This window comes from Misgurnus anguillicaudatus, chromosome 8 (assembly GCF_027580225.2).
Source record: "Misgurnus anguillicaudatus chromosome 8, ASM2758022v2, whole genome shotgun sequence".
Lineage (NCBI taxonomy): Eukaryota > Metazoa > Chordata > Actinopteri > Cypriniformes > Cobitidae > Misgurnus > Misgurnus anguillicaudatus.
The window spans coordinates 9,383,483-9,411,079 of NC_073344.2; the positions used below are offsets into that span (position 1 = coordinate 9,383,483).

A 27,597-nucleotide genomic window follows, 5' to 3' on the forward strand; every position below is an offset into this window, starting at 1 on the left:
CACAGCAGATTTATTTTATTTGCATTTAGACTGTTCTTGAACATCTTTATTGCTATATACACACCAAACGCGTGGCATCGCGTTACTCGCTCTAGATTACTCGGGGGATTTAATTTTCTGTCAATTTTTCGCTCATTGAATATTTTCAAATTGGGCGAAGACGCGTTTGAGGCAAATAACGCTTGTTTTCGCGGCAAACGCGCCGCCCATACCGCGTCATTCGCATCGCCCCACGCGAGGCCGCGTCTCATCATGTCCTTGCATTGACTTTGTATGTAATCTACACGCGCAAATCGTGGATCTCGCATTTGGTGTGAACCCACAGTAAGAATTATTTTTTAAGGAGACATTTATTTGGGAGAAATATTTAAATGGCATAACTCAGAGGGCATTAAAACTAGCTGAATGTGAGGCTATAGGTTACCTCAGGCAACACAAAATAATTCAAATATCTCCCACCTGAACTTGTGGTAATGCACTTCCCTAGCCTGGGTGCCAGCAGAACTTAGCCCCTCCCACAACCCACAACCTTTCAGGTCGACAAGTTCGGTCTGGTGTCACTCTGTTGTGTCGCAACTATGCTCGAACCAAAGCTGGTCGAAACAATCAAATTGTCAGGGAGGGCTTTATACGATGATGGACAGATGATCAACAGAAACGTAATCAACCACATCATCAAAGAGCGCTTGTGTGAATCCGTTGACAACAAAGATGGCTGCCGCTGGAGAATTGAGATGTGAATTCTGCCATCGAGTCTTTTCTAGAAGATAACGACAGCGCATTGATTTTAAAAGAGGAACAGAGAAACACAATCAAGGCATTTGTTGATCGGAAAGATGTTTTTGCCGTCCCTCCTACGGGATTCGGCAAAAGTTTAATTTATCAGCTGGCTCCGATGGTCGCTAAGAAGATGGGACACAATAAAAATGGGCAACTCGGCATGCACGACAACGTGGATATAACTAGCGGTCGTTGCCAGCTCCTTTTCGGAAGCCTGTGGATAAAGTTCATCTAATGGTAAGAGATAGTCTGACTGTATGACTTAGTAAATAACTCACAAAGTCGTGATATGAATAAAATAATGTAAGTAGGCATTGATGTACGTTCGCGAACTCAGACTTACAATACAATCATAATGTTAGTTTCATTGTAGCGAAATAACTAGCAGTTCAGGTCAGGCCGCAAAAAGGACAGACGCCAATTTAAAATATGTCACACACTCGGTTGCTCTGATTGGATGTAGGTCTATCCAATTGAGTGCTGAGGCTTTTTTGTTCTGGTTAGGGTTGAAACACGCCCCATAATCACAGCCCAATGAAGGGGTATCAGACTCAAATTCTGACTAGAATTAAGTATGACAACTTCAGGCTCACACTTCCCAGCAAAAACAGGGGAAAAATCCTGGTAAGTTTGTTCAAATATACCTGGTATTGGCTAATCATGATGACAAGAAATCAGTACTCTGTTTTGGTGGCAAAAAATCCTGATCAGAGGATCCCTATTATTCTAGTAAGTTACTTTAAACAACCAGGCATAAGAAAAAAATCATTGCATGTATTTTTTGGGACAAGGAAACTTCTACTTAGAAAATTGATCTTTACGCGAAAAAAATGTTGAACCACTCCCCTCTCTGGTGACCGCTAGAACAGCTGGAGAACCTCCCACTGCATTAAAACAGCTGTTTATGACATGTTCTCCTAGCATACACACAGGCTGTAGCTTGCAGCATACCTCCTTATGCTGCTGTGAACCACCTGCAGTGAAGGCCTACTAACTTCAGGCTTGACGTGCCCTCAGGCTTTGTTTGAGCAAATTTGATAGAGAGGTGATGAATTTTTGACTACAGGGGTACTTTATAGCAAGCATGCATAAAATTGCACAGCTTGTAAATGGATGACTGTCATTTCCTGTAGACTAGAGTGTCATATGCCAGTATTTCCATATTTTATTTGATATCTGATATCAAATAAAATCACCAGTAGTTAAAGGAATTGATGTTTAATTGGGTATTTAACTGCTCTGTTAAGCACAGCAGAGCAAGACAAAGTTAAACTCCCCGGCTGTTTGACTAACTGAACGCAGCAGAAAGACAATGATCTGAGAGCGCACTTACATTAACCAAATCAAGCTGCACCCAAGCGCGTTTGGGCCCCAAAGCCTGGTTTGTTTGACAGAGGTGGGCTCAGGTGATCACAAATTGCGCCAAAGCACGCTTCCAAAGGCGAGACGTCAGTTGCAAGACAGTCAGTGTGTTGGGCGATTTGCCCCATTTTGAGATCGTCCTATCGGCAGCCTGCGAGATCGCCGATACACAATAGTATCGAGGAGCGGGGCAATGGTTTCCTCATTTATTTATTGTTCATTTTTGACTCATTTATGACAAGTCAAACAAAGAGTCTATGGCGCATGCATTCAGTCCAAGTGCATGCGAGAAGGAATCTGGGGGTGTTTCGATCATCGATACATGGTCTATTGCCACAACCCTAAAGACAGTCATTAGGGTTTCAAAAAAAACATTCTGATGCTTGCAGCATGGCTACGTTAATGTCCGAATGGCACAAGCCATAGATTGGAAAAATGAAAAGCCTGCTATTGGCGATATGTTTGACAGTCACTGATACATGATACTAGGGGTGGCACGGTTCATGAAAAAAATCCGAACCGTTCGGTTCGCTTGTCTCGGTTCGGAGCGCGTGTGTGCCGTACGGTTCAACGGTTCATGGCATGCGCAATGTAGCATCATGCCCTGTATGTGACCCCAGATAGCGTGTTTCCCTTTCGCGAATAGCGCGAAAGAAGAGGTGACTGGTGTGGAGAGTGAGTGCTGCCGGTCATGTTACGTGTAGAAATGGCAAGAGGGAGAGAAATGGAAGTCTGCCCGCAGTTGGAGGATGCGCCAGCGTCGTATAAGTTTGGTGTGCGGAAACATTTTTTATTTTATGTTACCTATGATGACAGCGGAAATAAAACAATAGATACAACCACACGCGACAGCCTTCTCTCCGACCATTTATCTAATCTGAGGTAATGAACACTGTTTTACGTCTTTTCGTATTCAGCGCTATTTTTAGCCTTTCATTGATAAAACGAAAGCGGCTGATTTCCACGTAGTTTCATTTTGCTAGCGTGTGAAAGTTGTGCGATCTTATTTCATAAACTGCCCCTTAAAGTAATCAGGACAGAAGTAGTCAAAAGTGGACAAAAGAGAACGATTTAAATATAACAGGTATAAACGTTATGTTTCTCTCTCGTTCACATATACTCTCTGCAGTATTTAAGCAGCCTCTCAGTAATAAATCTTAGAGCTACACTGAAGTAGGCATTTTGATAAATGCAAGTTATCTTTGTGTGCTAAAAAGGCACATAAGTTCATGTAGATGGCAATACACATTCTCTTTTTTGCCAAATAAATGAAAAGCATGTTGAAATCATCAATGTCTTCCCTCTTGCTGTATCAAAATCTCACCTGGCTTTTCTCAGAGTTGGTTCCAATAATGTGCTTAAAGTCAAATTCAGTTTGTGCATGATTACATGATATAACTTTTTTAATACTGTATCCTAAATGATGGATAATTAATACATTAATAAGATAATACATTTCTGGAGTGTTAAAAATTAAAAGAAAAAATAACAACAAGAACCGTACTGAACCGAGAACCGTGACCATAGAACCGTGATACGAACCGAACCGAGGGTTTTGTGAACCGTGCCACCCCTACATGATACTATCGTCTATCTAGGGCTGTGCAAAAAATCGCCTGCGATTCTTATGCGCGTTTTATCAGTAAAGCCGGTTCCTTGATTAGAAGTAAATCGCCATTACCTGCTTTCAGATGGAGTGGCATTTACTACACAGAGCTGTAGTTTACCGAGAAGCTAGGCAGTTTACAGAGAATCAGGTGAGAGAATCGGGATCTCAATTCCCAAGGAGAAAAATCGTGATTCACATTTTAGCATGAATCGTGCAGCCCTAATCGCCACCAACTTGGCTGGAGTGTCTATTATTTAAGCTCTCAACGGAAGAATGTACGGGTGTGACGCGTTTGGAAAAATAGGTCCACAAGTTTACAACGAATGGTAAAACACCTGTTGGAAAGCATCCTTTCTCGGGCCAGCATCATATGTCCAAATTTCAGTCAAAACCGTTCTCTCTCATCATAAACAATCTGAAAACAGGGCTTTAAGTGTAAAATACCGAACTTGTCCTTTAAGCATCTGACTCATTCACTTCATTATATATAGCAAATACACAGAATGCAATGTGAGTACAACACATACACTGTTCAATGTGTTGCAATAGAAAGTGAAATCTTAATTATTAAGCACACAGAAGCTTAATCTTAGTTATATATTTACCCCATCATAGAGCATATGAAGTTAAAGTATAAGCTAAATGTTCTCTAATGAACAAAGACAGTACTATTCATGGCTAAGTCAACCAACAAGAACTCCTATTGTGGCAGATGCACCAAACCACACTATTTTGGCTCTCATTTCGGCGGTAACGATAGAGTCTGCATTCCAAAAAAACGGGATTAGTCTTAAGCAACATCAAAAGCATGTTATAACCCATTTCTCATTATCTAAGCAAGTCCTGTTACGTCACCACATCCCTCAAACGATCAGAAATATGTACACAAGTAAATACGAGGATAAAAATCTGATTTCAGTTGCTTATGTAACAGCTTTTTAAACCAGTCCAAGCCATCTGTGCTTGTTAAAGTACTTTTACAATATTGTGGCTCAGCAGGACAGGACCTTCTAAATCAAAATTAAATCCAGCAGATGCTTAACTCACCACCAAAAGATTGCAACACAATAAAAATAAAGCTCCTGAAGAAATAAAAAAAAACTAGATTTGCATCGCAATTAAGATTCAGAATAAAATAGGATTGGACTGAATGCTTTACTGCAGATGGTGTGAAGTGGCCTTGCCATATGAAAACAATGAATGAGTTTATGGCTACAACAATGCTGTGAACAATAAACCTTCTAGTTGGCACTAAATCCAATGCACTGTATTCATAATCCCAATTGCAGCTTTCTATTTATCCAAAGCATGTCGGTATTTGTTCTTCTAATAAACAAAAGATTATTTCTTTCAGTTATTTTCCAAAAAATATCATCCAAATGTTTACTGCAAGCAGGGTTCCCACAAAATTCAAGGACCTTTTAAGGACTTTCCAGGTCCAATACCCTCAAATTCAAGGACTAAATGTGGTGACACATTTCAAGTGAGAGCAAGGTTACATCATGTTACCTTTTAAGATAAATTGTTACAGATCCCTTTCGAGGGAACTTGCACTGCGTCACTGCGGTGACACTTTGGGGACGCATCCAGAGGTAAGTGCATCTGAATGTGCATATCAATTTCAACCAATGGTGAGTCTTAATGACAAACACAGGGGGACGCGGGAGCCAGGAATTTTATTGCTATCTGAAATATTGCCAAAGATGGCGTTACAGGGACGCAGGAAGTATGGCTAGGGAGACGCAGCGTCTCGTTCCCTTCTCAGGGAACAACAGTTACGTAACCCGAGACGTTTTCATGTGTCAAACACAACTATGCAAAGAAGCATTTTGGTATAAATCATACAGAAGATAAGCATTTAAAGCGAACAGTTTAGCACGTGTGCTTAAAAAGTCTAGAATTTTTATGATATTATCCTACACTACACAGGGATTCATATGGATTTTTTTCCAGAAAACTTCTTGCATAAAATAGATTCCAGCACTTTCAATGACCTGTATGTATCTATGTATGTATATTTTCAAAAACTTCCCAGGGCCTTGAATTTTTTTCCCCCCAGATTCACAAACTTTCAAGGATTTCAAGGACCCGTGGGAATCCTGTGCAAGAAGATAAATGGATTAATAAAAAAATTTAATCCCACAATTAAGATAACTGACATATTTACTGTATGTTACATACATACACCTTATTACGAAATGCTACACAATATTTAAATCCAAAGCAAGAACATGGTGTTTTATAATACAGAGAGTGCGAAAAGAGAAAGCAAGGACTACAACACTTGTGCCACTGGGTCAGGTTACAAGAGAGACTGAAGGTTCACCTTAATTGCACCACTCCCTCGATGATGTCATCAGTTGTAAACACCGAAGCACTAAACACTAAATTACAAAAGTCACATGGTAAGATTTACTTAATCCTGGCCACTACAATGAGAGTGGTATGGCAAAAATTCCAGAGTGAACACACGCCTGACTTTTTGATAGACCAATAACAATGAGATGCTCTACCAGACTGCTGTTTAGTAAAGCCTGAAATGAAAACATACAGAGCGAAATAAACATAAAAATTTGACTATGCTGACCCAAATTAAGATGCAAAGATGCAGTAAGATGTTTCATTTAATTTTTTCCCAAAGCTTCACTCTACATCCCATTCAGATTCACAAGGATTCAGAATACAAGGGTGAAATAAAACTCTAGCAAAACAAACATGTGAGTAATAAACTAAAGAACGATCTATAAACTTACTTAAGTACACATCAACACAAAACACGTGAAAAAAATAGTGTGCACCTGGAAGAGCTAGATAAGTAATAAATGTATGTGAGGAAACAGTTCCAATTCACTTATTTAAACATCAAAGTTGGCATAGAAGCAATGAAATCAGACCATGACTTGATTATTACTTTGATTATGAATGGCTGAATGTGCCTAATCCATATACACTGCCATATACCCTTCACACACCTCCATGTCTACATTCAAGCATACCCTCATTGTGCAGGTTTGCTGAGTCACATGCACCAGCATCCTAAAACTGTATATTGAGGCAAAACTGAGTATGTACAATAACGTTACACTTATTGGTGTTCAACTTAATCCACTTTTAAGTGCACTGACACTCACCTCTTCTTTTCCTTCAGTGCTGCTGTCTTGCTGCTCAGAGGTGCAAAGTTTCCTTTTGTTTTTGCTCTCGGTTCTCTTCATTTTGCTGGATGTGGACTGAGTAAACACTTACTCTGCTGTAGCACTATGTCGTTGAATCTGGCCGACTGGTAGTCAGTGTATTTAGATGTTAAAACAAATCTTCCTGTGATACATACATGGTGAGCAAACCTCTCCCCAACTTTGATCCTCAAACACAAAGGCAGAATCAATGATGAGCGCAGTTTCGCCCTGCCGAGACCGGGCTTAAATGTTGTTATTTTGACTATTATGTTACAATTCGAGTTGCCATGACAGCACGTACATTTTTTTTTTGCTTAAAATACGTTTTTTTGTTCCGTATTCTGTAAACTGTGGGTTGTTAGCGCGCCAAAGTCTACCGGTGGATCTCCGCTAGCTTGCTAGCTGTTTGTTGGTAAAGTTGATCTAACATCCGTAAAATAAACTTCTTTATTTTAAAAAATAAAGAACAATACTTGATTTAAAACCATCTCGCCGGGTTCGTCTGTCAAAAGGAGGCACTGACTCCTCTGCTTCAGGTAAACATTACGCTGAATAATGCAGCATTTCCAACGTGCTTGGCTTACGCTGAAGTCAGCCAGCGGATTTTCACTTCTCTGTCAGCTAAGACTTAAAACATTCCGCGGTTATCTCAGACATAAAGACAAAATCCACAAAAAACACGAACTTTTTATTCAGTCATCCGTCTGAATGACTGACGAGATCCTTGCCGCCGAACCCCAGCACAACGCGCGCTTAACTGTTCATTATGTCTCGTGTGTCAAGTCTAGCGACCGCGCGACCTCTGTTTTGACACAGATCATTATACGCGAGCGTAGCTCTGCGTTTCTCCTTTTAGTCCCAATTTGAAAACGTCAGCCAGACCGGTTCGGATAAAGTATTCGGGGTGACTGTAATTTAATCACAACCGGTCCATGTCGTCGCTTTTCTTCAGTGTGGAAATGCAGCTTCCTGTAGAGCGGATCAAGTGTATGACAGTGGCTGCGTCCCTGTGGGCTGATCTGAGTACATTCGTTAAACCGGAACCTAAACTGGGGAGTCTTGCGTATAAACCCGATCGCTGATCTGAGAACGTTATTCCCCTCATATGCTTTATAATAGGCAAACATATCAAGGTTTTCGGTGAAAACGGCGCTACTTTGTCTTTGCTGCCATCTACTGATACAAATGCTATTGCTATTTTAAACACAATTTAGGATATCTTTAATGCAGTGGTGCCTGGAAAAGTGAGTATACTCTTAATTTATGCCCCCATTTATTTTTTAATAGAAGTTGGAATACCCCCATACCATCAAATAAAGAAGTGGGTATACTTCGTATACCTGCTTATACCCTGCACCACAGTTATGACAAAATAACTTTCCTTTATAAACTAATACAATTATCAGAATTATAAGACATCATTTGAGAGATTAAGATAATTTAATTTATACCCAAGGACCCAAGTTTTGCATGTTTGTTTAAAATTGAAATAAGGTTTGCAAGTTTGTAGTCAACAGTAAACTGAATTTTTCAGATTTTGTTTTAAAGGAGAAAACCAGTGTTTTTCAATATTTTACTATGTTCTTACATCAACTTCAATGTGTGCACTTAATCTTTGTACAGCACTTCATGAATGTGTTAGCATTTAGCCTAGCCCCATTCATTCCTTAGGATCCAAATAGGAATTAAAGGAACAGTATGTAAGAAATTGATATCAATTAATCATAAAATGGCCCTGATATGTCACTAGACATTAAGAAATCATTTTCATTTCAAATACTTATATCACTCACAACAGTGGTCTGCCCAGGATATTGTGATTTAAAAAGTGGAGTTGCAGCCCTCAACGGATGTTTATGTTGTCATTTTGTGCATTGGCCACCAGTTGTGTGATTGCAGTACCAGTTTAGGCCACAATCCTACATACTGTTCCTTTAATTTAGAAGCCACCAAACACTTTCATGTTTTCTCCATTTAAAGACTGTTACATAAGTAATTACACAAGTATGATGGAATAAAATAAAACGTGCCGATTTTTTAAGCGGATAAACAATTACAACTATATTGTATTGTGGAAGAGCACTTAGTTTGCAGCATTTCGACCTCGGGCGCAGTAATATTGATGGAAGTTTGAGCGAGAGGCGGAGTAGTAAGGAGTGATGATGTTATTGCGTCTATAAATAGGGAAAACATGGAAGTGTTTGGTAGCTTCTAAATTCATCCCTGTTTGGATCCTAAGGAATGAATGGGGCTAGGCTAAATGCTAACACATTCACGACGTGCTGTACAAAAATTAAGTGCACGCATTGAAAAAAGATATGTATGTATTCATTTGTCTAAGTTGAGGTAAGAACATAGTAAAATATTGAAAAACAGTGATGTTTTCCTTTAAGCCATATGTTTAGTCTTTGCTTTTTTATGTAGATGAATACTGGGAGATAAGGGATAAGAAAAGAGAGACTGGCATAAGAATTAGAACAATTTAATATTTATATATTTAAACTGTAGATTACATTGTGTCATTGATACTAGTTTTCCCTTCTTAAACAGTTTATCCACATAAAAATATTACAAATATGTATCAATCAATTATTTGTATAATACTTTTTCTCTGGATAAAATTGCTTAATAAGAAGAGTACCCATCAATGAAAAAAAGGCTACAACTGTGAGGATTGTCCTCAGTGCTTTAAACCAGCTGGGGTATGTGGGCAGGAGAGACAGGTCATAATGCAATGCTATCCCAAGGCCTATCATCACAAGTATAGCAGACTGTGTAATATCATGGCTAAAAAGGAGTGATACCCAAGCAATAAGAGCGGGAACCACGCTGTTTGCTAAATTAAGCCAGTCAGGTTTTGCTGGACTTCCAGCAGGCAAGGCAAAGCCCCAGCGTGCTCCTCCGAGAAAGGAAACAATGGATGCTCCGTATGCGACTTGAGCGAATGCCACTTCAGGAAGATAGACTTCTGAAACAGCCATAAGCAGAGGAGCGGATACAAAAGGTATGAGTCCAGATAGTCCGAGATAGAGCGCTGGCCTGGGAGCTTTCTTCAGGTCTCTCATGTCATAGCGAAGCAGGTCAAGTTCTTTTGGTTGGCTTTCTTCCTGTGGCTTTTTCTTTAGTCTTTGTGCAGACCAGTGGAATGACTGGGCTCCTAAAACAGCACCTACAATAGGTTTTGGACATAGCTGTCCATATAATCCTCTTGTAAACAGTGGGGAACATTGAGTGGTCTGGTGCCCTATAGAGGAAAGCTTGTTGGACACCTGCAGAAGACCACACCACTGCCTTGCCTGTTATCAGGGGAAAGAAAATCTTATTATTTAATTGTCTATTGATGGCAACATACATAAGCCAAAGAAAATTACTTGTATTAGGTCTTGCTTCAAATAAGGTTTGTGTTTATCAACGTAGATGTAAAATGAATACCAATATCCATGACGGGTAAAATTTGAAAAGTGTTTATCAAGAACACCTCGTCAGACACGTGTTTAACTCACCCTAAATTTACCAAAGAGCGATCCGATCATATTTGCGCACATTTTACCTGCAAAATATAAATGAAATAAAAAATTAAATTCTTAGCATTGCAGCTATGTATTCATCAGAATGGATGACAAGATCAGTCAGTACGTTAATCTGTATTCGAAAACCTTATCACGAAAGCCAACACGCGAGCATCAGACCACAGCAGCAAAGCTGTGCATTTATTAATTTTATTTCAAATTTTATCAAATGCAGTGATTTGTCTGTAAACTATTACTACGTGCTTAAAGCCATACCTTATCTGACGTAAGATTAAAAAAGGACTTAAAGAAGGTCATTACTCCAACGCGTACACCAATGTGAAGTCACACACAACAACACGAAAAATGGCCGTAACGTTAGATAAAAGTCCCGCGGAAGTGTCTGTTCAGCTTGTTTAGCGCATGAAATAATATTATATAAATAAAGTGTAAGTGTAGCATTTGTGTGTAGGCTTGAGGTTTATGGGAATGAAGTATACAAAACAGCTCTAGTTTAAAGATGTGCTAAATTTTTTAAAAAGATACGCAACACGTGTGATTGACTTAAAATTAGCATAAAATAAAGGATAAGGGAAGACCAAATAAGATAGTAATATAGTCACAGAATATTCATCTTAGGCTTGTATTATTCAGGAGGTCTTGGAACAGAATGTAAGAAGCAGCATAATAGTCAAAATCTGCATTTTATATTACTTGTGTAATAGTCTCAACAGCAAACATAGGTATTCTCACACTAAATAGTGTGGGTGTGGGGGTAGTATTTGTTATCTTGTGTGACCACAAGAAAATAGTATTGGCTATCTTGTGTGACCAGTTATAGCTGTCAGCCTGTCACCAGTTGACACCAGTTTTTGGCATGTAACTGTTCCCCTTTCCTTAGATCTGGTGAAGCTAAGGGTCACATCTCTGAATCTGTTTATTCCTCTTTCTAAAGTAACTAAATTTTGGTGGGTCTGTCAGTTTTCTGAAACTTTCTCTGCATTCATGGGTTGCTCAATGTCTAGCAATAACATGCCTGCCTACATAAGGTAGTGTTATAATGAAAAAAAGACATGAGACAAAAAATAACATATTTATTGATGGATTTATGATTAAAAAAAGATATATAAATATAAAAATAACATGAACTTTGATTATTGAGTGGGCTCTAATGTATTACTAAATAAAATGTGACATGAGCTTAATCATGAGCAGAAATCATTTTTAATTTTGCTTGGGCAACAGTAAAGGACAATTTCATTTGAAATCACAACATTATGTCTATAAATGTACATACAGTAATTAATGTACAGCTTTAACAACAGAAAAAATATGTGTCTATATAATAGACAATGTATGGCCATCTGATGCTAAAGGGTCTATAGCAGATAAGCAAATGTTTTTTTTGGGGGGGGGGGTCGTTCTTTACTGCTATAAAGATTACACTTTGCACACAATGACTGTGAATAAAAATGTCTGAAAATTAGTTATAATGTTAGTTGTTGTTTGATTACCCCTAAGACATCACAGTAAATGTTTAGATGACTGTCTTTTCTTGTATGTAATGTATAGGGCAAAACACATTTGTCTGTTTTTGCATTATTTCAAGTTTGCTAATGCCAGTCAAATTCAATCAACGTTCATACAACGTGGACTCAATGGATGTTTTCTGGTAGAAAAGACTGTGCGCCAAATTTGCATTCAAGGTACTGCAGTCTTCAACGCTGTTCACATAATCCTTGCTAACAATCTAACTCCTTTATATGAACAGTGAACTTTACTTGGGGGAAGAAACATCGAGCTCGGTTCGCTTTTAGCTTTTTCACGAATTCTACTGCCTGGCTGAAGCTGTGGCGAATGTTATGACGCGCTCTGCTCTGCGATCGATTAGCTCGTCTGTGTAGAAGTAGACAGGAACAAGCTCGGCGGATTGGCAAAGTCGGAACGAGTGTGATTAAAAAACACAAACAAAATCTGAAATACGACAGCCTCCAAACTATAAAACTGACTTGACAAGCGGCGCATCATTGTCTTCGATTAATTTATTTGGATAGACAGGGGATCAAAAGGTAGGTGTAAATGGAATTGTTTATTCGGTGCTTTGGTGCCGAGAGGGAGCCATTTTACAACACTTTATTTTTGCTCGGAATGCTACCTTAGCTTAGCTCGCGCCGTGGCTAAAACAACACAAATACTGTAACGACAGCAGGTACGAGTAGTTATATCTCGTCGTCACTAAGCCATGCAGACTTCTACTAATGACTGAAAGTCGTTTTATTCTAAAAAATCTCAAATTGAACCGGTTAAAGTGAGGAGTTTAGGTTTCAAAAATACTTTGAATGGCCTACCATGCTAATGTGTCGTGCTAGCGAGCGTCCTGTAAGTAGAACGGCAAATGCGTATTCACTTACGTTTATGTTGATTAGGTTATGTTTTCAAGTACAGCATGCCATATAACTTTATAAGACGAACAATTTAAACATTAGTTAGCTATTTGCACAAAAAGTAAAAGTTTTTGTAGTTGATATCCTGCAGCTAACTCTCTTGCTAGTTCCAAGCCTGACTTTAGCTTTCATTCAGTTGACGTGCTTCTTCAACTGTTTCTATATTACAGAAATGGTTTAGTTTAGATTTAGTTTAGAAATGTGATGTTCGTGGACATGCATGTTTCATTCACAGTATCTTGACAGAGAGTTGATTAGTCATGTCATGTATAAGATAAACAGCAGGAACTGATAAGAAGAAGTCTCATCAAAGTCGATTCGGTTTGTTGGGTTGTTTGCATTCTCGGCTATTTATTTATTTATTTTTGTATGAGAGTCTGATAAGAATTGTTTCTCGAAAAGTAGAGAGATGCAAACATAAACATTGTGGCTTATGATGCCAAAACTTTTCAGTGAGTTTTGAAACAAAGTCTAAATGTCTTCAACGTCACTGACAGACAAGATTTTTTCCTTTTGTAGAAAGTTTTATTTATATTTTGTAAAGAAAAGCAGTTCCTCAAAATCTGTTGCATGTGTCAGAGCTAAGTGCCACTTTGAAGAAAAGTTAATAGTGAAGAAAAGCTGATTTACGAGTTGTGATTTTGTAAACTGTTCCTCAATGGTTTATTTCTATCAAGAATAGTATTGGTACTACCTTGATGCTTGTGATGGCAGGTGGTTTAGTGTTGGTTATCTTTTAGTATAGCAGTCAATGGGTTTAAAATTATTTTCTTAACATTAAGATGGTTGTACCTCATATTTTATGTATTGTATTTTTATGTGCTTTTTATGTTTTGTATAAAGCATTCCAACTTATTAACCAAAAATTTAGCTTTTAAAACATTTTTATAATAAAGGTATTCAGCCATTAATGGTTAAAAAAAACTGTATTTATAATAATTATTGAAAAAATATATAAATGTTGTTTAAATAGTTTTAAAGGTACACTCCACTTTTTTGAAAATAGGTTCATTTTTCAGCTCCCCTAGAGTTAAACATTTGATTTTTACCGTTTTTGAATCCATTCAGCTGATCTCCGCGTCTGTTTTACCACTTTTAGCATAGCTTAGCATAATACATTGAATCTGATTAGATCATTAGCATAGCATCACGCTCAAAAATTACGAAAGAGTTTCATTATTTTTTACATTTAAAACTTGACTCTTCTGTAGTTACATCTTGTACTAAATTAACTTCCAATAGCAGGGGACTATTTTCGGGCACTGCGTAATATCATTGCGCCTGCTGCAGTCATGGTACGGCTGCAAAGTCCTTGATTATTACGCCAAAATGAGAGTATAGTTCCTACTAGCCATATTGATCTAGAAAAACGCAACTTTCAATTTTCTGTCGGTCGTAGTACAAGATGAAACTACAGAGGAGTCAAGTTTTAAATAGGAAATATATCAAAACTCTTTGGTTATTTTTTAGCTCGATGCTAATGGTCTAATCAGATTCAATGGATTATGCTAAGCTATGCTAAAAGTGGTACCGCCAGACCTGGAGATAGGCTGAATGGATTCCAAAACAGTAAAAATCAAATGTTTAACTCTAAAGGAGCTGTAAAATGAGCCTATTTTCAAAAAAAAGTGGAGTGTCTCTTTAAATGTAGTATAGCTGTCTCAACCAATGGCTATCACGAAGCCGTCCACCAATTTGCCTAAAGAAACTAAGTTGCCCAAAGCATTTTAACCATGCCGAATTTTGTTAGGGGATTAACATGTGATCTGTTACTTTTTACACGCAAGGTAAATGTGGATAAATATTTTGTTTTACAGAGTTGGTCTGCAGCCTAATAGTGAAGATTTGGAGGAAGAACAACTTAGTGGATTTCTTCTCTGCAAGAATTTCAAGAGAACCGAGATCTCACAACATGCAAGAATACTAGCTGGAGTACAGCAGTTGTTTCACAGTGAATGTTCAAGTTTTGCGTGCACTTTGATTTGTCTTCATTGAGTGGCTGTTGAATCGCCAATGAACGGTACACCGTGTATAACAACACCTTTGTTAAGAATACATGCACTTTAGCATCACAATATTCCTCTGCAGAACTCCATTCTAATTTGATGAACTGGAGGACTGGAAGTGTTGTTAGGAATCGAATCACATTTACTTTCAATTTTTCCGGTAGCCTAACGTGATATTGGTTCACCAGCCATTTATCAGTCATGCAGGGATAGAATTAAAGATGTCAAGTTTTTCATTCAATGTTTGGTTCACTTAATCGTCCAAATTATGAATTGTTGAAGGCTACAGGGATTCCCATGACTTCCTAACATAAAGCACTCTTAGTTATTGTGATGTGACAAATCAGCCCCCCACCCCTTTTTTTGCGCTGACGCATCACCTCCACTGTTTTGATGAGGTGAACGTATTTAAAAAGCCACTTTCTGCGAGAAACTTTGTGTGGTACAACCCCACCTTCTGTTTTTTTGTCACCGTGCATCTCTTCATCTAAAAAATGAGTTTGTAAAGAGCTTCTAGGTGTCAGAGCAGGCACGGCGTGCTGCTACCACAAACCCCAGAATAAGAGACTGGTCAAGTAGCGACTCAAACGGACAAGAGTCCTGTTTCAAAAGAGATATTGGATTCTTTCATTTATATTCAGCCTGCCTGAATGCACACGGCCATCGTCGGTGAACTAAGGGTGTGCTGGAGAGTTACTCAGGCTTTACACATCCACTGTTCTTCACATTGATCTCTTCCATTATCAAGCAGTTTCACTTTGAGTGGACAGCACCTTGCACAAGTTTCGCTTGTTCCCCCCCTTACTGCACCATCCTGGAAACTGGAGTTTGCCTGTGGCAGGAGCTGCTGGTATCCTTAGGCTGCCGAGCCTGTGAAAGTGCATTGGTTGGGCCCGCTTCACAGACACAGCCAAGGACAGGGCCATCGAACTACAGAGCCTTTGTCTCTGGGGTAAGAAGTCACATTTTTATCTGAAACATTGTGTGGCTTGTTTTGCATCCATATATGTGAGACTTTTTGTCACTTTTTGTGTTTATTAGTATTAGTTCTTGTTTGTTTAAATGGGTACAGGTCAACTATATATAGAGGAAGTCCATGAAATTAGCAACCTTGTCAGTGCTAACTTGTAAAAGCCTAAATGTGTTTGTAAGCGTTTCAGTACTTTCTCTTATACGTTTGTTTAAAGGTGCACATTGATTCCATCTAGGGTTGCATAAAGATAAATCGCGATAAATCTATTGCAGAATAAAAGTTTCTGTTTACATCATATGTGTGTGTATTGTGTATAATAAGTTTGTATAAACAAATACACACACATGCATGTATATATTTAAGAAATGTTTACATGTGTATATACATTTGTATATTTATGTTTAATTTATATTTATTTATTTATTTATTTAGACAAACACACACAGTGAGGAAAATAAGTATTTGAACACCTTGCTATTTTGCAAGTTCTCCCACTTAGAATTCATGGAGGGGTCTTAAATTGCCATCGTAGGTGCTTGTCCACTGTGAGAGACATAATTTTAAAAAATCCACAAATCACAATATATGATTTTTTTAACTATTTATTTGTATGATACAGCTGCAAATAAGTATTTGAACACCTGTCTATCGGCTAGAATTCTGACCCTCAAAGACTTGTTAGTCTGCCTTTAAAATGTCCACCTTCACTCCATTTATTATCCTAAATTAGATGTACCTGTTTGAGGTCGTTAGCTGCATAAAGACACCGGTCCACCTCATACAATCAGTAAGAATCCAACTACTAACATAGCAAAGACCAAAGAGCTGTCCAAAGACACTAGAGACAAAATTGGGGTCTCAGTGATCCCAAGAAAGGTGAGAAATCAGCCCACAACTACACGGAGGAGCTGGTCAATGAACTGAAAAGAACTGGGACCACCGTTTCCTATGTTACTGTTGGTAATACACTAAAACATCATGGTTTGAAATCATGCATGGCACTGAAGGTTGCCCTGCTTAAACCAGCACATGTCCAGGCCCGTCTTAAGTTTGCCAATGACCATTTGGATGATCCAGATGAGTCATGGGCGAAAGTCATGTGGTCAGATGACACCAAAATGGAACTTTTTGGTCATAATTCCACTAAACGTGTTTGGAAGAAGAAGAATGATGAGTACCATCCCAAGAACACCATCCCTACTGTGAAGCATGGGGGTGATAGCATCATGCTTTGGGGGTGTTTTTCTGCACATGGGAAAGGGCGACTGCACTGTATTTAGGAGAGGATGATCGAGGCCATGTATTGCGAGATTTTGGGGAACAACCTCCTTCCCCCAGTTAGAGCATTGAAGATGGCTCGAGGCTGGGTCTTCCAACATGACAATGACCCGAAGCACACAGCCAGGATAACCAAGGAGTGGCTCTGTACACTGGTAAGCATATCAAGCATATCAAGGTTCTGGCGTGGCCTAGCCAGTCTCCAGATCTAAACGCAATAGAGAATCTTTGGAGGGAGCTCAAACTCCGTGTTTCTCAGCGACAGGTCAGAAACCTGACTGATCTAGAGAAGATCTGTGTGGAGGAGTGGGCCAAAATCCCTCCTGCAGTGTGTGCAAACCTGGTAAAAAACTACAGGAAAAGTTTGACCTCTGTAATTGCAAACAAAGGTTACTGTACCAAATATTAACATTGACTTTCTCAGGTGTTCAAATACTTATTTGCAGCTGTATCATACAAATAAATAGCTAAAAAATCATTCATTGTGATTTCTGGATTTTTTTTAGATTATGTCTCTCACAGTGGACATGCACCTACGATGACAATTTCAGACCCCTCCATGATTTCTAAGTGGGAGAACTTGCAAAATAGCAGGGTGTTCAAATACTTATTTTCCTTACTGTATCATATATATAATTATTATTCACAGTTCACACACATATATGATGTAAACAAAACCCTTTATTCTGCAATAGATTAATTGTGATTAATCGTTATGTAACCCTAATTCCATTCTAATTGTTCAATGGCACTCCACAACCTCACCCTTCAAAAACATGTCAGCAAAACCAAAAGTAACTCGCAGACAGAGGATTTCTGATTGGCTAGAAAAAACATTGGTTGCCCCCATGGCTTTGCTTATAGAGCCTGGGGCTGTCACAGAGGCATGCGTTTTCTCAGGATACCTATTTTAGTGATGTTTGTCAGGTAGTTGGGATGTTTCATGTTATACATGTCCCAAAAAGTATTGCTTACAGCACCTTTAATATAAAGAGACGACTATAAGTTAGCCATTCGTAGGTTTATTTCCCCAAAGAGTGTAAACACTGTGGCTCTGTGGTGCTGTTGTAACAATGCTTATATCTTTGAGTACCCGAAAAGGCAACAGTGGATAAACCAATGGTGTCAGTTTGTGGCAGCATCTGTTTAACAGACAGAGGAAAGTTCAGCAAAGCAATTTGAACTGTGTCAGGGTTAAGTTCACTTTAGAAAGTGCTTGCTTTATAGAAACATACTTGTACTAAGAGTAGATTATAGTGATAACTGTTGTTGCTTGGATCTAAAGTTCAGGCCATGAGGTTTGATGCCTCCATCCACTGACGGGAGACACTGGACCTAAATGGCGCAGCATGACTTTGTTCCTGCCTGGCTTAACTTCTCCACGCCTCAGCCCGCCAAGGTATAGCAACTTGTGACTTTGCATTCACTTTGTGCCTTTTTTAATTTAGGACCGCACGACTCAAACCTTATTCTTATTTCTCTTGAGTTCAAAAGTCTAAAATAAGCTAAATACGTAAAATTTGTGTGCAATATAGTCCCCTGCTGCCCCCGTTGAAAAGCATGGAGAGCACTTTCCTCGCGGAGACGGCCGGCCGGGAGTAAACCGCCGAAGACACAACTCCTCCGATGGCTTTTTCAACAACGATGCGCTCAGAGCCCCCGGAGGTAGCCGAAGCTCCACACGTTAAGTTAACCTGCATGTGCCTGGGATTTTTTGTGTGCTCAGTAGTGTTCGTTTTCTTTTCAGGTGATGGGTGGCAGCAGCCGTCTCTATTGAGGCATGACTCCGTAGACTCTGGTGTCGCGAAGGGGACTCAGGGAGGATTAGGAGGCGGACCGGGGTGGAAAGAGACCCCCAGCTGGCATGGGGCGCAGAGGGGCCAGGACGGTCCTCACCACCACCATGCTCGGCATATCAAACGCGGTGGAGGCGAAAGGGACAGACAAGGGGGTCACCGGCAGCGCAATGGAAACTTTCATCCGCGCAAAGGCGGCCCGTATCAGGAGCGATTCTCTGATGAGGAGCGCAACGACGACAAGCTCAAGTTTGTGGATGAGGATTTTGTAAGTAGTGGTACTTTTCTGCTTCGTTTGCATACATATCACACCCCTACTAGGCATGAGTTTTGTCATACTTGACATTCTATTCATAAACTGGCTGTATACTGAGCCTCTTGTTTCCAAATTTCAGCCTTCCTTGAATCCAGAGACAACTGGAAAGCCGGTTAGTCAGGCCCGTGCCGTTGGGACTCCAGCGGGAGTATGGGGTAAATACTTTTTGTTTCGGATACATAGAGATATCTTTTTAGTTTAGCATTTAAATGTTTGTACTGAATAGGGCTCCACGATATAATACAAGTATATCATAATATTGCAAGTGTGTGTGAAATCATATTAAAATGTAACATACAAGTTCACATTCTTTTTGGAAAGAGGAAAGCATCACTTTCTTTGTCTCACCTGACTAGTATCATCAACCTAAAACTTATGTAATCTTTTTAAATATTAAAATCATTCAGTTATTGTTAGGGCTTGGACTGTTAATCATGCAATTATGCTTTCTACTGATCAAAGAGCCAAAATACATAAAAGAGCTGCGTGTGCGCAATATCGCATTTGCTATTCAGAATCTAGTATTAGTATGAATCGTGATATATTGTCCCAGCCCTAGTTATCACAAACAACTGCATATTTTTATCTTTAATCTAGTACTGAGAATATTTGGCATCCTGTTAATGAAGAACATTGATGCACAGATAATGTTTACTTCACTTTTAATTGCCCCTATCAAAAAACTACAGTGATAGTGACATGCATCGCTCACTAATGTATGTGTCTATCTTTGTTACAGAGAATCCCCCTAGTGCAAAGCAGGCTATGTCTAAGATGCTGGTCATTAAGAAAGTGTCTAAGGAGGATCCCAGTGCTGCATTCTCTGCTGGCTTTGCCAGTGCTGGCCCTCTACCCGCCAATGGTTCCAAAGTCCCCATCCCTGGTCCCAGTGTCTACAAGAATCTGGTGCCCAAACCTGCCACTGCCCCCAGCAAGGTACATTTTAGGCCAGTGGACCTAAAAATAGTACTTAAGTGATTTTTGTGATTAGGTACTTATTTGAGCTCATCACTTATATGAGAGAATATGAAGAATACCAAGGGGGTTATACTGGGAAACCATTTTCCTCTTGTTGATAAACTTTTGTCTACCTTCATAGTCTGGCCCATGGAAAACCAATGGAAGGGAAACTAAAGGGGGTTTGCATTTTTCTGGACGGGACTCTGCCTTCACCAGCCCTGTTTCTGCGACCAAACCTCTGACACCTGTCAGTGCACCTGTTCATGGCACTTCAAAAGAGGTATAGCATCCAGAATCAATCTTATTCTGATTTAAGATTACAATTGGCGTATGCCAGCAATGATAAACTAACATCTCAGAATAAGCTTGGCATCTGATTTAATAGTGGTTTTGCCAAACACCTACAAATACCACAGCTTTATATTAGTACACAAACTGACAGATGTTTAAACATTTTTCTTTTAAGCATTTCCATTATAAATTTATTTACACATTTATCTATCATAGGGCTGCCTAATGATTAGTCGCGACTAATCTTTTGCAGAATGAAAGTTTTTGTTTATATAATATATGTGGATGGACTTTGTATAATAATTACATGCATGTATATATTTAAAGGATTACTCTCTTTTTTTTTCTTTTTTTTTTCTTCTTAAAAAAAATCCAGATTTTACTCACCACCATATCATCCAAAATGTTTGTCTTTCTTTAAGTAAGAAATTAAGTTGTTCGAGGAAACATTCCAGGTTTTTCTCAATTTAATAGACTTTATTGGACCCCAACAGTTTACAGTTTCAATGCAGCTTCAAAGATAATCGTTTCACTAGATAAGACCCTTATGCCTCGTTTGGGATCATTTAGAGCCCTTTGAAGCTGCGTTGAAATTGCGTTGAAACTGTAAGTTGTTGGGGTCCAATAAAGTCTAAAATGAGAAAAAATCCTGAAATGTTTTCCTCAAAGAAACATAATTTTTTCTTGACTGAACAAAGAAGGACATAAACATTTTGGATGACATGGGGGTGAGTAAATTATCAGGATTAAAAAAAAAAAAAGGATTATTCCTTTAAAGGAATATTCCATTTTCTTAAAAGAAAAATCCAGATAATTTACTCACCACCATGTCATCCAAAATGTTGATGTCTTTCTTTTTTCAGTCGAGAAGAAATTATGTTTTTTGAGGAAAACATTACAGGATTTTTCTCATTTTAATGGACTTTAATAGAGCCCAACATTTAATACTTAACTCAACACTTAACATTTTTTTTCAACGGAGTTTCAAAGGTCTATAAACGATCCCAAACGAGGCATAAGGGTCTTATCTAGCGAAACGATTGTCATTTTTGACAAGAAAAATAAAAAATATCCACTTGTTGTATGTCAACTGATACTAATTAATGTCTTTGTGTCAGTTTATTGTTTATAATAATCCACAAATGTGCGTTTTATATATGTAACACGTGACCTCCCTATGTCACTACGCATTTACGTTAGGTCGCGCTGGACCGGAACTAGACGAAAAGTTGTGATTTAAAAGAGCATATTTTTTATTTTTCTTGTCAAAAATGACAATCGTTTCACTACATAAGACGCTAATGCATCGTTTGGGATCGTTCACAGACCCTTGAAACTCCGCCGAAAAAAACTGCCAAGTGTTGAGTCAAGCACCAAATGTTGAGCTCCACCAAAGTCCATTAAAATGAGAAAAATCATCAAAAAACATAATTTCTTCTCGACTGAACAAAGAAATACATAAACATTTTGGATGACATGGGGGTGAGTAAATTATCTGGATTTTTCTTTTAAGAAAATGGATTATTCCTTTAAGAACCATTTGCATGTGTATATACATGTTATATTTGTATATAAATATAAATATTTATTATACAAATATTTTTTTCTTAAAAAAATGCCATAGAATAAAAAACTTTATTTACTTGGGCACAGATGAATAATAAGAGCTCTGTAAATGGTAATGACATATCGTGAGCCTCAAATGCGTTTGTTTCCTTATTTTTATATAAACTGTGCATGCAAATGACTGCTGGAAAACAGGCCAATCTCAACATATATGTACGCCCCCAACGTTAAATTACACATAAAAATAAAGTTGTTAAAATGTGAGCTACTGGCATGAGCCTCAGAGCAGAGAAGTCAGAGCAGAGCTCAACATTATTATTCATGACCCTTCCAAAGAGGGCAACAATAGACCATTTCATTCAAAAGACAAATCCTAAATGGATGTAAAAATGTAAAAATGTTTCTGAATAATTTGTGCACTTAATAAAGTTACATACCTTCTATGTAAATATCAAATAATAATTTTCCATATTATTTCAATGCATTCTTTGGCACCTTTCAAATATACATGTATGTTTGTGTATTTATATATACATCATTATTATACACTGTACACCCACATATATTATGTAAACAAAAACTTTTATTTGTCACAACTAATCATTAGGCAGCCCTACTTTATCCTAAGATTATCAATAATCATTATACCTGATTGTCCTTTTGTCACTTTTGTAGCCACCCTCCAGCACCACCCCTCCAATAGACATCACCCCCTCACGGCTAAAGCTGATGCGGCGCAGCACAGACCGTAAGAGCGAGTTTCTGCGTGGGCTAAAGGATGAGAGAAATGGGGATGTGAGTGGCTGCCACAGTCCTGGAGCTCCAGCAGAGGTGTGGGTGAATTCAACTCTGGTCCATTGTTTGTGACCTTTTGCTCTTTTTAAGCATGTAACAATATGCATTATGCAATATCACACATTTTGTTGTGCCATACTGAATATATGCATAGTGAGATAGACGGTTTCATCGGACGCATGTGCGCTGAGGCGATACACGTCTGGATCCGAACTTTACTTCCGGTTTCGTTTTTTTAATGGTCTGACTAGTTGCTACACTGATCTCTTGAATAAATGCCTCGTTAAAAACAACAAATGTTTTGGTTTCCTAGGTACTCTATGTGTTGTTGTTTTTTGCATGTTATAAAAATAAACTACGTTTAAAGAATTTTGTTGTTATTTATTCTTAGCGGAGTTTACCGGAAGTTACGTGCGGACCACGACAGCCGCTTGTTTATGTTGTTACTGCTGAAACCGTCTATAGCGGAGTGTAATCAAAGCAACACTAAAAGCATGATTCTGAGTGTGATGCCTTATATCATATTTAGTTATGCATACTGTATCTGCGCTCAGATTTTGTTTGCTAAATCCATTTTTGTTGGTTGTCTTTGTGTTTAGGGAGAGCCGAGCACCCCTGAACCAAAAGAATTTGGAGAGAGTCATGAGAACGGCATCTCCCACTTTCTCAGTGACTCAGACACAGAGCACTTGTCCAGCTCTCTTGAGGCTGAACACAGGTCAGAGCAAACTTATCCTTAAGGCCATTCTCTACAATCAGACAAACCAGCTGTTTAAAACCTAGTTAGTAACTGTGCTCTCTACTTCAGCATCCATAGTTAACACACTCGCACGTTCTCTGTGACAGGTTGCTGAAGGCCATGGGTTGGCAGGAATACCCAGAAAATGATGACTTCCAACCCCTCACTGAAGATGAGCTCAAAGAGTTTCAAGCTAAAACTGAGCAGGTATTGGTCACTCACTCAAACATCAAAGATATTATGTAAAATCTCAAGATAATATAAAGAGTTTGGTTCCAAATCGCAATAAATCCATTTTGACTAATTTGGGTAAAAATTAGTTTTCTATACCAAGAAAGTGACAAGATAAAAACCACTATTTTCTGTTACAAACTTTCACATAGGATCTTTAGGTTATAATAACATTAAAAATCCATAATTTGAGTTTCAAAGATTTATTATAAAAACATTGCAAAATGCAATAAATCTATTGAATCAGAATATGTACATTTATTTTTGCCATGTTATATTTATTTAGTTGATTAGTGGTATACACTGATTAAAAAAATAAACATTAATGCCATTAATCAAAACACTTACTTTGTCATATTAAGAACACTGTCATTGCTGCTGTCATCCTTGGGACGTCATGAACTTTTTTGACAGCGATCAGCTGTAAAATGTTTTGGTCCTGCTCGATTTTCGTTGACTGAGTAAAATAATGGAAAGTTTTTCATAAGATCACCTAGGGTCAGTTTGTTAGCATGACAGAAGCTTGATGGTGTCGTGTGAGAACAAACAACAGCCGGCATTTTTTCATCGCCCAAGTGCCTCTCATGCAAAATTATTAGATTTGATGGCTTACATTTCTTCCCAGCCACAAAAAAATCACCACATGTTTATCAATGGCATCAAAAGTTTTATATTGTTTTTATTTGTTGATAACGAAGTACAAATTCTATGTGTATTCAATGCGCCGCCATTGTTGTTTACAATGTGTGGAATGGTGCGCTGTGATTTGTTGAGCGGATTTATTGCATTCTGCAGGACTGGCGTTTATTGCGTTTTGAGGGAGAAAAGTTGACAGAATAACACTCCGGATATCAGATTTTTTTTAATGTCGTTTATCGCGTTTTGGAACCAAACTCTTCATATGTACAGCGGGTAAAATAGTTATTTGACGCATCAGCATTTTTATCAGTAAGGGGATTTCTAAGTGGGCTATTGACACAAAATTTCCACCAGATGTATAGGGCTGTGCTGATTAATCGTGCAAATGCGCGTTTTCTCAATGAATGAATTTGAATGAATTACGGTGAAATGCCAGATAAGACAAAAAAGGAATCCGCACACTGAACTCACCAAAAAATATATTCATTTATTTAATCACCGAATCACTTTCGGTGATTAAATAAATTAATTTTTTTTTTTTTTGTGAGTTCAGTGTGCAGATTCCTTTTTTTGTCTTATTTAGTTGTATTTTTGGATTCTGGCACCTGCTAGTGTTTGGATGTGAGCGTCTCCCTCTCTAGTATTTACGGTGAAATGCCGCCACATCCAAAAGCCAGAGGGCGCTCTCGTGTAGAAACGCCATTTGTGCCACAGAAGAAGTAGCATATCAAACAACTATTCCAGGAAATAGGAATATTAATATCGCTGTTCTTCAGATTGTTTCAGGTATTTTCATGATAATAAAAAATATTTTGAATTATTGTGTTTGGCGAGTGTTGCTTTTTTAAATGCACGTTATAAACGACTCAAATTCGTAGTGAATTTAGATTGATAAGGGCTTCCTACTGATCACAGAGCCGTAGTACACGCACAAGCTGTGCATGAAACACAGAATCGGAGCCTTGCGATTCAGAATCGATTTCAGTCTTTTTAATGGGGAACGCGATGTATCAACACAGCCCTACAGATGTAGCCATCAAGCCAAATATTGAATTCATACACAAAGAAATCAGAACATTTAAGTATACAAGTTGAGTCGTAATAAATAAAGTGAAATGACACAGGGAATAACTATTGAACACATGAAGAGAACAAGGTGCAAAATGGCATATGAAGCCAGGAGATCACCTGAAATCTGTCAGTATTGAGAGAGAAACCCTGCCCCCTATTAGTACTAATTGATATCAACTGCTTGAGTAAATTTTGTGTCAATAGCCCACTTAGAAATCCCTTTACTGATGTGTCAAATACGTATTTTCCCCGCTGTAACTTTAACTGCTTTGTGTTTTTTGACCGTTGCTTTTTTGTTATGAATTCGGTGAGTTTTCATCCATCACTAACCATACGCATTTTGTTTGTCTCAGATGAAGAAGTTTGGTCTGGGACGTAATGGTGTTCTCCTGAAGCCACGTAGTGGGCCACTGCTGACTTGGAGGACCGCTTCTAACCCCGGTCTGGAAGAGGGCTCCGAGTCCGAAACGAGCAGTAGCAGCGAGACCTCCGATGAGGATGATACCTAATGTGGCTTTAAACATCCTCTCCATTTGCAACTCGTTCTCTCAATCTGTCTCCTCCATCACATGCATTTATTTCAAACTGAAAGAAAAAGATTTTCATGGACACGGAACATTGATCATATCCCGGCTGGCATTTGATTTTTCAGCCCTCTATTTCCTTATCTGCATTGTGTTCTAGAAATGTCAAAGAAAGCCACACACCCTTCCACCAGATCTTTTTTTTGTTTTGTTTTGCTTGGGGAATAAAGACTAATTCATAATAATAACACCAATTATAACCGTGATTTAACGTGAAATATGACATCATCTGAATGTTCTATAAAACGGCTTTGACACCTTTCTAAACTTGATTTCCTTTTCGCGAAAACAATTCGTAGCATTAGTGTTAAGATGAAACAATCATTGTGAGCCGCCGACTGCGACGTTGCTACCAGTCCCTCATAGAAATGAACTCAAGCCAGCCGTCTCTGCAGCACGGAAGAACTAAAGCGACGTTCGGTGGACTGTCATGTGTGGCCTGGCAGCTAGAACATCAGTCCATTTCTGGCTCCAGTTTCACCAAACTCCTGATTTTCATTCTGCAATGTCAAAATCATCAACTAATATTCCTGATTTCATCTGTCTGCCAAGTACACTTGTTAAAGAATGTTTAAAAGTTAGATTTGAAACCTAGCTTACAGAAGAGTTTGTCAGGAGCTGGCTTTTGAATAAAGGTAACGTTTGGATGGAAGGGTCTTACGTTTTATATGTTTAGTTCTGGAGAATTGACCGATTTTCTTGGGTTCTGCTTAGGAAGTCGTTCAATGAGAATCATACACTTTCTTGCCCATATATGGTGTGTCGAAGTTTCTTTCCTGAATGATTTGAACCATATTGAATCCTGAACATTTCAGAGTTACTCTATTAAAAGCGTTCTTATGCTTTTCACGCTTGCCGAGGCAATCATTTTCCAAAGCTTTCCAGTCATTGCATGTAGTTGATAAATGGGATATTCAATAAACACAATAAAGGTCTGAAAAACGTACTCCACCACAAACCCCTAATAAAATCTTTCCAATGAAATAGAAAAGCATTATTGGGCTTACGTAATGTTTACGATGCTGGAATTGGTCCGAGCTGGCAATGGTTTGTAATTACTGTGAACTTTGAGCAATTCGGGGAGATGGCTCGCACGCTTTGTTTTGCTATGTTGTTCATTTGAGGTTACATCTGGATGCTATACGTTCGATCCCTGCTGCTGGCAGTAAAGTAGAGAATCATCTTTAAAAGTTCTTGATTTCATGAGGGACTGCTGGTGTAAATTGTGCATCTCCTTTTTTTTTGTACCTTGTTTTTGCTGATAGGGTATAAAAATGGCTTTATCACAGATTTAAGTTTCTTTTTTAATTTTTGGTACAGCTGTAAAAATTCCCACATTAATAGTTTTTTTTCTTCTTTTGTTTGCATTATATTGTTTCTGCAGCCTTGATATTCAGGGTGGATTGTAAAAAATATAAGAATAAAAAATTGTGAGTTTTGGAAAATTAAGATTATTTTGATAACATTATTTACAA

The 27,597-nt window shown here is 38.4% G+C and overlaps 3 protein-coding genes across 6 annotated transcripts in view; 1 reads left to right on the forward strand and 2 right to left on the reverse strand.

The window, feature by feature from the left end:
* The window catches only part of mast2 (microtubule associated serine/threonine kinase 2), a 187,256-nt gene extending 179,289 nt beyond the window's left edge, over positions 1-7,967 (reverse strand). For all 3 annotated transcript variants that reach the window (XM_073870257.1, XM_073870258.1, XM_073870256.1), the window contains exon 1: positions 6,883-7,967. In XM_073870257.1, the coding sequence (XP_073726358.1) occupies positions 6,883-6,963 (81 nt within the window). In that variant the 5' untranslated portion in view covers positions 6,964-7,967. The remainder of the gene's footprint in view (positions 1-6,882) is intronic.
* A 1,423-nt stretch (positions 7,968-9,390) lies between these two features.
* tmem69 (transmembrane protein 69) lies at positions 9,391-10,866 on the reverse strand. Of its 2 annotated transcripts, XM_055212335.2 has the most exons (3): positions 10,710-10,861; positions 10,428-10,474; positions 9,391-10,220 (listed from the first exon to the last, which is right to left on the reverse strand). In XM_055212335.2, the coding sequence occupies exons 2-3, from the start codon at positions 10,467-10,469 to the stop codon at positions 9,510-9,512; spliced, it is 753 nt and encodes a 250-aa protein (XP_055068310.2). In that variant the 5' UTR covers positions 10,470-10,474; positions 10,710-10,861; the 3' UTR covers positions 9,391-9,509. The 2 variants fall into 2 exon arrangements, with proteins under 2 accessions (XP_055068310.2, XP_055068311.2); XM_055212336.2 differs by lacking the exon at positions 10,428-10,474 and having other exon boundaries at positions 10,710-10,866.
* A 1,393-nt stretch (positions 10,867-12,259) lies between these two features.
* On the forward strand, positions 12,260-27,571 carry gpbp1l1 (GC-rich promoter binding protein 1-like 1). Its single transcript, XM_055212327.2, has 12 exons — positions 12,260-12,502; positions 14,695-15,835; positions 18,420-18,533; positions 18,670-18,799; positions 18,882-19,198; positions 19,326-19,401; positions 19,986-20,182; positions 20,346-20,486; positions 22,739-22,894; positions 23,458-23,576; positions 23,705-23,804; positions 25,892-27,571. Exons 3-12 carry the CDS (start codon positions 18,474-18,476, stop codon positions 26,045-26,047), a joined length of 1,452 nt encoding a protein of 483 aa, XP_055068302.1. The 5' UTR covers positions 12,260-12,502; positions 14,695-15,835; positions 18,420-18,473; the 3' UTR covers positions 26,048-27,571.
* Positions 27,572-27,597: the final 26 nt, after the last annotated feature.

Coding starts and splice junctions, on each gene's coding strand:
- tmem69 (XM_055212336.2), bottom strand. CDS start 10,751: ATGACCTTCTTTAAGTCCTTTTTTAATCTTACGTCAGATAAG. Junction 10,221..10,709: donor TTAATCTTACGTCAGATAAG/GTATGGCTTTAA, acceptor CCCTGATAACAG/GCAAGGCAGTGGTGTGGTCT.
- gpbp1l1 (XM_055212327.2), top strand. CDS start 18,474: ATGGCGCAGCATGACTTTGTTCCTGCCTGGCTTAACTTCTCCACGCCT. Junction 18,800..18,881: donor TGCGCTCAGAGCCCCCGGAG/GTAGCCGAAGCT, acceptor TTTTCTTTTCAG/GTGATGGGTGGCAGCAGCCG. Junction 23,577..23,704: donor TCTCTTGAGGCTGAACACAG/GTCAGAGCAAAC, acceptor TCTCTGTGACAG/GTTGCTGAAGGCCATGGGTT.